At 38.9% G+C, this 8,438-nt stretch overlaps 1 protein-coding gene across 1 annotated transcript in view; it reads left to right on the top strand.

Annotated features, from left to right (window-relative positions):
- Window positions 1–5: 5 nt before the first annotated feature.
- Window positions 6–8,438, top strand: part of LOC103364809 (uncharacterized) — a gene marked incomplete at its 5' end in the record, with an annotated part of 19,784 nt that continues 11,351 nt past the window's right edge. Inside the window, 8 exons of the mRNA XM_008292069.1 lie at window positions 6–147; window positions 570–827; window positions 1,349–1,606; window positions 1,918–2,175; window positions 6,455–6,625; window positions 6,831–7,061; window positions 7,310–7,409; window positions 8,157–8,395. Of these exons, the coding sequence (XP_008290291.1) occupies window positions 6–147; window positions 570–827; window positions 1,349–1,606; window positions 1,918–2,175; window positions 6,455–6,625; window positions 6,831–7,061; window positions 7,310–7,409; window positions 8,157–8,395 (1,657 nt within the window). The remainder of the gene's footprint in view (window positions 148–569; window positions 828–1,348; window positions 1,607–1,917; window positions 2,176–6,454; window positions 6,626–6,830; window positions 7,062–7,309; window positions 7,410–8,156; window positions 8,396–8,438) is intronic.

Raw genomic sequence — 8,438 nt, 5'->3', positions numbered from 1 at the left:
GAATAATATATGTTCCTGAACCAGTTGGAGATGGACCTGTGAATTACACAGTCTCATCTCTCACTGCTGGAACTGAATACACATTCACACTGTTGTCCGTGTTTAAGAGCGCCAGAAGCAGTGGAGTCAACATCACTACAGTCACTGGTAAGATATTCCAGTTATTTAATTACAGGTTTCCATATATGTTTCAGCATTGTAGATGTAAGATACAGTAGATTGTATTTACAGATGTTCACCACAGAATACTCAGATCATGTCAAAGTAGAGAATTGGTTTAATTGTTGTCAGCCTGATTGACTACACTTAGAGACAGACAACCGAGCACACTCACATTCACACCTACGGACAATTTAGAATCACCAATTAACCTCAACATGTTTTTGGACTTGTGGGAGGAAGCCGGAGAACCTGGAGAGAACCCACGCTGCACGGGGAGAACATGCAAACTCCACGGAGAAAAATCCTGGGTGTCCTTTGGCAATGGTGCTATCCACCAAGCCACCTTGCAGCCCTGATAGAAGACAGAATCTGAATAATTTCTCTCACTTTCTCTTTTTCTGTCTCAGCTCCTCCAAACACAGACAGGTTCATATCAACAGGACAAAATGAGACCAGCATCACTCTGCAGTGGAATAAAGTGAACAACAGTGTCAGCTTCATTCTGCTGTTTAATGGGACAGAGACAAACATCAGTGCACCAGCTGGAGATGGACCAATAAGTCACACAGTCTCATCTCTCTCTCCTGCGACTAACTACATATTCACTCTGTTCTCTGTGTTTGAGAACATCAGAAGCAGTGGAGTCAACATTACTGCAGTCACTGGTGAGATAATTCATTAATGTCTACTAATTCAACAACAACACTGTTATCTTGTTTTACTGATGAAAATGTAAACGTAGGACAGGTGGAACACTTGAAATAGTTATACACCATGAGTAAGTAGTGGCTCATGAAGTTGCATCCAACATGATGACAGTCACCAAATGGTGAACAGCTGCTGGAGTAGTAGTGGTTCTAACACATGGGTGAAATCAAGGAGAAATCACTCTCAGAGTTTCATGGAGCAGTGACTTTACAATGAATGGTAGTTAGTGGCAATGACTGGAAATCAACAGGATCAGCATGTATTAAGAGCAGACATTACAATATAAAGCATTTCATAAGAATGTGTGTAACTGATGATCTTGGGGATCTGCCAGTGAACAACTGATGTGTGTGACTCATTGCTGCAATTTTTAAAATTCATTTTTAGGTAGCATAAAATGGAGCAACTTTGTTACTTTAACCATTTTCTATGAAAAGTCTTCTGGTAATTAATATTTTTTTTGTCTTTTGTGTCTCAGCTCCTCCAAACACAGACAGCTTCAGATCAACAGGACAAACAGAGACCAGCATCACTCTGCAGTGGAATAAAGTGAACAACGATGTGAGCTTCATTGTGCTGTTTAATGGGACAGAGACAAACATCAGTGCACCAGCTGGAGATGGACCAGTAACTCATATAGTCTCATCTCTCACTGCTGGAACTGAATACACGTTCACTCTGTTCTCTGTGTTTGAGAACGTCAGAAGCAGTGGAGTCTCCATTACTGCAGTTCCTTGTAAGACATTCAATTTCTTCCTCAGTAAAGTCAACTATACAGATTTTTTTTTTTTTTTTTTTTTTCTGGTAACAGTTGTTAGATAAAAAGGTCGCCTTGCATTGCAGTGATTAAAATAACTGCTGTGCTTCTTTTCAAACTACAATCATTGTTTACAGACTCATTGCTATAAGGCTGTTTTCTGTGTCTAAATTCTAACAAGTGACTGTGATTTGTTGGATGTTCATTTTGTCTTCTTCCATTTGTGGAGCTGTTGCTGATTGAATCCACATTGATGTGAATTCACCAACCTTCTCCTTTTTTCCTCTCAGATCCTCCAAACACAGACAGCTTCAGATCAACAGGACAAAATGAGACCAGCATCACTCTGCAGTGGAATAAAGTGAACAACAACGTCAGCTTCATTCTGCAGTTTAATGGGACAGAGACAAACTTCAGTCCACCAGCTGGAGATGGACCAATAAGTCATACAGTCTCATCTCTCTCTCCTGCGACTAAATACATATTCACTCTGTTCTCTGTGTTTGAGAACGTCGGAAGCAGTGGAGTCACCATTACTGCAGTCACTGGTGAGATAAAAAGTTTTAAAAATGTGTTGTAAATGAATCAGTCATCATGGTAGCTTCACTGTGACAGTGTAGAACTAAAATATAACTCTTCTGTTTAATATTGTGTCCCACAGCATCCTGTTTGTCTCCTTACACTGTATATGANTTTTTTTCTTTTTTGATGTCTAAATGATGAATGTCTGAGAACCAGCAGTGAATAACTGTACAGTTAGTTAAAAGTTCCAGAGACTTAGTCCATTGTGTTTTTTGAGCTACATAGATGACGCTCTTTTTAAGATGCCCCTGAGCAATACCTTAGAACAATGTGGTTCATTTTGATAATTCCCACAAATGTTTACCTGAGAGAGCAGCGTATGCTGACAAAACATGTGTGTACATTTTCAGAAAGTCTTCTCCAAATGCAGTAACTAATCAAAACAAATATTTGGATGATTTTTTGATTGATTGATTGATTGAAAGTTCCTATGCTTATCTCTTAGCACTATACGGTAAGAGTAAAGATAGTAAAACTGAACTAGAAACTATTTTGTCAGAACATTAAAGCACATACTTGTATTCATTGAGCTGTATATGCTCAGTGTAAAGATTTCTTACAGCTTAAAAACTACCGCACTGTACATCTGTTTCCTAGCATGACTAATGCAGAAACTCCTGATTGAAACCTGGGTCAAAAGGTGAGAACTATTACTCAGATTCCAACAAACTTATATGTGACTAACACTTTGCAAGGTGGCTTGGTGGTTAGCACCGTCACTTTGCAGATAGAAGATCCCCGTTTTGCATCCCGGTTAGGACGCCTGGGATCTTTCTGCGTGGAGTTTGCATGTTTTCCCTGTGCAGCGTGGGTTCTCTCTGACTTACTTCCTTATGTGAATCAAGTTCTTCTGTTCCTTTCTGTCACTAAGATCCGCTTTTTGATTTCTCTGTCTGGTGTTCAGTGATCTGTTGGTCTACTCTGTATGTTAAACCTTTGGCTTAAATCTGGTCTCAGATCACTGTTTGTGCCACTGTGAGTCTACTAGGACAAGAATCAGAAGCTTCTAGCCAGTATAAGAAAGCTACATTAGGAGATGGCCTACATGAAGCATGACAGGCCCATCCTCAGGTTGCTCTCTGAACAGAAGTGGCAAAGCAAGAAGGACAACTTCACCAAAGGTGTGAGTAATCCTAGAAACTGTAAGGATTGCTGAGAATCTACATCTGTCATCTAGTATGACAGCAGGAGACTGTTGGGGAATCCTGCTGCTGACCTTTACCTCTGAACTCCCACTTAATGTTAGTACAAGTCTAAGCATGGTGACACAGACTGGTCAAGCTGCAGTCCCAGTCCTCACCACAAGAGGAAGTAGAACATAGCAGATACACACAGCATGTCAGTATCAGTGAGTGATTAAATTATATGTGTTTTGTTTTGGTTCAGCTTACTTTTAATCCATTCTGATGAACATGGATGTCAGTAGAGATAAGATGCATCAAGTGAAAACTTGTTCCAAGTGACAGACAATGTTAGATACAGTAATACAGCAGATTAGGAAACCACTAAATATGAACATGTATGCACTGGACAGTAATAGTGACAGCTTTGACAGCTGCCCTAAAACATTGTTAAAAAACAGTTAAACTGCAAAAATATGAAAATGGAGAATCTCCTACAGAACTGCTGCTCAAAGGAATGTTATAATGATAGGTTTACGTCTTGTAACGTCACACAACACTATATTCTGCCTCAGGTGAAAAGCAGTCTGTGATCTGTCAGACTGGAAAAACAAGAAAAAAATTAAAATGCATAACTTTTTTCCATCACAATAAATATTTAGCAGATAAAAGAAAGCAACAGTTGCTAAGAAACATTTCATATTTAAAGTCAGTTAATATGTCAAAACAAATCAAAAGAAATCTGACAACTTAAGAAAGAGTACACCACCCAAATGTTACAATTTTAAAATGTTTTGCTCAATAGAGTGCCAAGAATAGTCATCATTTACAGTTTGGTACACCTCAGTGTTCAAGTCCTTTGGTTACACTGGAAGAGTATCACAGTAAAGCAGAGTTACGGGGGGGAAATCCCATGAGGTTTTTTTGGCAGCTCCTTCCTCTTTGCATTGCACAACATGAAAGTTGGGTTGGCAGGTTAATCATTGCCAAACACAGACTGAAGCATCTTTGTGATGCACAGAGATTAAGGAAATTGGGAAAAGGAAGAAATTGTTCTGCACTCACTAACTGTGAGACTACCTTTGACTAAAACAATTCAATTATGTAACAAAAGAACAAAAACTAAATTTAGGTAACTTCAGAAGGAACTGAAAGCAAAACCCTTAAAACAAAAACAAATCTGCAGCTTATACATTGTGCAAAATGAATGACCAAAATATCTACAGTACAGTGTGATTCTGTGTATATAATGGATGTGTGACGTTTAAAATGTAGTGATGCAATGTTCTTCATTTGAAGTTGAAGTAACACATAAAATTTAAACTACAAATACACATGATAGTTAACTGGTACCATTAATGAGGGTCTATATAAATTATTTTACTTTCACGCTTTAGAGCCAGTTATTGTAAATGGTACATGACACATTTCTATGCTGTTTGGATCAAATGTACATACCTTTCCATCAGACCCATGCGGAAAAAAAATGACGACAGTTCCTGATTCCAGCACAAGGTCTTTGTCATAGCAGAGACTGTTTTTTTTTTCACCCGAATCTGAACTACGCCCACAGCAAGACCTTTCAACACAGACACTGTAGCTTCGCGCTGATAAACATCAGGTAAGTACTTAGTTACCTCAGAGCTTAGCCACACACTTTAACTGACACTCAGGGACATGTGAAATGCTCTATTTTCCAGAAGGAGGAGATTAAAGAAAAAGAACGGTAAGTGGAATCCATAAATATTGTGCTTTACAGAGAAATATATTTGGAATCTGTGTACTACCAGATATCTACAGGTGTACGGTGAAAAATGTAATTTGATCTAAGTTTGAACATTTTCGAATGGATAAATTAACAATATGCGTCTTTTCAGAGGCTTAACTCATGGATTATGGTCTGGTGATCTTTGTGCTCACAGGTTGGTGCCTTTTGTATAATTATTCTCACTTGTGTTTTTTAGATCCATCACAACTTGTAAATGTACAAGTATTTGTGTTTGGTGCAAATGAGACAAAGAGGTCAGCTTAAAATAGCAAAAAAAAACACAAAAAACTTCATAAGTTGTCATGTTTTCTGTAGGGTACCTGAATTTTCATCATTTTGGTACAATGACAAGGCAGTGAATAGAAATTGCAACGAGTGTGGCTCTATGTATCATGAATACGGTCATACATGTTTTCCCACACGTACGGACACCTGACTTATTTTGAATCTGAGATTATGGGAGGATAACACCTTTTAGTTTCACTGGAGTTCATCAACGTTGCTGTATATGTTTTCATCTCGTAGTTGAATTGGTTCTTTTGCTGTTGTCCTCATTAATGAACCTAAAGTTTCACTGAGACCGACTAAAACTTAATCTATCTAGACCTACAGTGAACAGATTGGTTAGGAAATCCAGAAGCGCTGTTTGGATTCGGTTCAGCGGAGCAGGCATTTCTTACGCAGAGCTGCGATTCAGGATAATGCAGTCAAGGTGACAGGGCAGAAATAGTTTTAGATGGAAGTATTCATCAGCAAAAGTGGCATTGTTTTCACCTTGTGAGTCTCTTTGTTTGTCTGTGTATGTGTCATCATGGCAAAATGTGGTCCTGGAGACAACAACTGAAGCATGAACTGCCACAAAGGCTTTTTTGAATTGTCTGGCAGGTGTTTATATGTCTGTCTGTGGGCACAGTTTGGTAACACAATAGCATCACAATCATATGAAATGCAGTCAAGAAACTTTACAGGTGTGTACTTGAAATCAAAAAGCTGGCTGAGCTACAAGATGGATGTGATCTGAATGTTAACAGAGGATTCATGAGTCAGAATGTGCACATGTGGGCATCACAGCTGATCTGATCCCATCACAAGATTGTCTCTAGTTTCCTGCTGTAGATAAATGTTCAATGAATAATCTGGGAATGTAAGTATGAACTAATCTGCTGTTGTCAGGCTGCTTGCAGGTACAGATTAGATCAGAAAAATCTCATCAATGAGGAAGAAGTTTTGGAAAATCCAACAGTAATGTGGCCGAACCCAACTGATTCACAGTGCCCCTTTTTATTCGCAGTAAAATAATACAGAAAGGCTACACGAACACTGAGTGCTACAAAATCTGAATATGTTCTGTTTCAGGAGCAGTGGTCAGCATTTCTTCTGCCCAAACTCGTCACTATGTCTTTGTGGAAACGCCACAGAACTGGACGAATGCTCAGAGTATCTGCAGACGTGACTACACTGATCTGGCCACCATAGAAAACACAGCTGACGTTGATGACGTTACGAACACCACATCAAATTACACAGGTGAGTTTTCTAGTATTACACACGTAACATATGCAGACTGTAATGATACTGTAGTCAACAGCCAGGCAGCACCCAAGTTTTTGAGTAACTTAGTAGGAATCCAGTAAAATATGAACTATGATGTGGATTGAGAAAGCATCACATTCAATCAGCATTTGAGAACATGTTTCACTGCAGAGTTTTTTGTTGTTGTGTTTTTGAACAGGCAAAGCTTGGATAGGTCTCTATGATGACTTGGAAAACAGTTGGAGATGGTCCCTAAATGACAGCAGCTTCTATGGTGCAGGACAGGAAACCTATAGAAACTGGGATTCCTCTCAACCTAGTAATCGCGGAGGACAACAGTACTGTGTGGAGCTTTTTAGTGCAAGTCCACAGTTTGGCACATGGGGCGACGTTAACTGCAATGAGATACATCGGTTTGTCTGCTACAGCGGTGAGTTTTTACAGAGAATTAGCAAAGAAATTGTAAACATTCACAAAAGGCCAAATGTGTCTTCTTCATAGCATTTCTAGAAACATGTACACATCTGATATGTGGAAATGATATTAGCAATATTTTATTCCAATAAATGGAGTCATGAAACCGACTATCAGATCTTTACTTTATTGTCACTGAGAACACAGCAGGCATCGTAGAAAAACATTTTATCCTGATGCTGTTCATTACTTTTTTCCATCCAGGTACAGTGAATGGCACAGCATCTTTTGTTCGGGTTGATATACCTTTAAACTGGACTGATGCTCAGAGATTCTGCAGGGAGAATTATGTCGATCTAGCCAGGTACAGTGTACACAGATGAAGACTCCGTGACTTAATGCACAACTGAACAGACTACATTTTGATGTTATGTCCTTTAGAACTAGGCATTTATATTCTGATGTGGTGACTACAATTTGTCAGGGCTTGATTTACATTGTGTTCTATGATCTGTTCCATTCTTTTATGTTTTCCTTTAGACAGTACAAAGATTACAGAAAGTGAGGGATAAGAGGGATGAGTAATGACATAATGCGGTTTGCAAAAGAGATATCTCTTCCTAGAGTAATCAGCCCTCTACAGTCTTTCACCTAAACTTCAATTTGAAAAGCTGTTTTGTTTTGTTTTTTTATTTCTAACTTGCGGATAGTACTCTGTTGTCTTAGTTGTTGCTCCCTGACAGCCAAATAGCACCACCTTCTGGTTACCTTTTTGTTTTTATAAATCAGTTTTACATCAAGTTTATCTGTTTCAAAGCATCCTGCAGATGAGGGCAATGTGGTTGAGACCAATTCCAAAACCTTAATAAAAATACTTTTCCACTATGTGAATAAGTACATGGCAAATGTGTGTGCATAGTCCTGTCACTGGCAAAATAGTTTGAGTGTTGTATTAGACTGGTGATGTTCCAATGATGATTTAACTGTTTTTACCAAAATCTTAAATGACCACATAAAGCACAGAATTATATTTCCAACTGGACTTTTTAGTGTCTGTTGTTCAACCTCATCAGTTAACCTTAATGTTTATTTGCTACTCTTCTCCCCACAGCATTCGAAATTCCACAGAAAACTTCATTGTCAGAAACATAGCAGGGGGACATGTTGTGTGGATCGGTCTGTATCGCCAAAAATTGTGGTCTGATGGGAGCAACTCTCTGTTTCGACACTGGGCTGTTGGGCAACCAGATTCTGATGGAGAGCAGTGTGTCGCTGCACAATTCAACAACTCAGGACGCTGGTCAGATGAAGACTGCTCCCGCAGTTTACCGTTCGTCTGTTTCAAAACAGGTAATGTGTCCAATTCCTGCTCTCATATACTGCACAATGAAAC

The sequence above is a fragment of the Stegastes partitus genome, unplaced genomic scaffold (assembly GCF_000690725.1).
Source record: "Stegastes partitus isolate 25-593 unplaced genomic scaffold, Stegastes_partitus-1.0.2 Scaffold781, whole genome shotgun sequence".
Classification (NCBI taxonomy): Eukaryota; Metazoa; Chordata; class Actinopteri; family Pomacentridae; genus Stegastes; species Stegastes partitus.
Note: the sequence above shows the minus strand (reverse complement) of the source record. Positions and strands in the feature narration are given on the sequence as shown.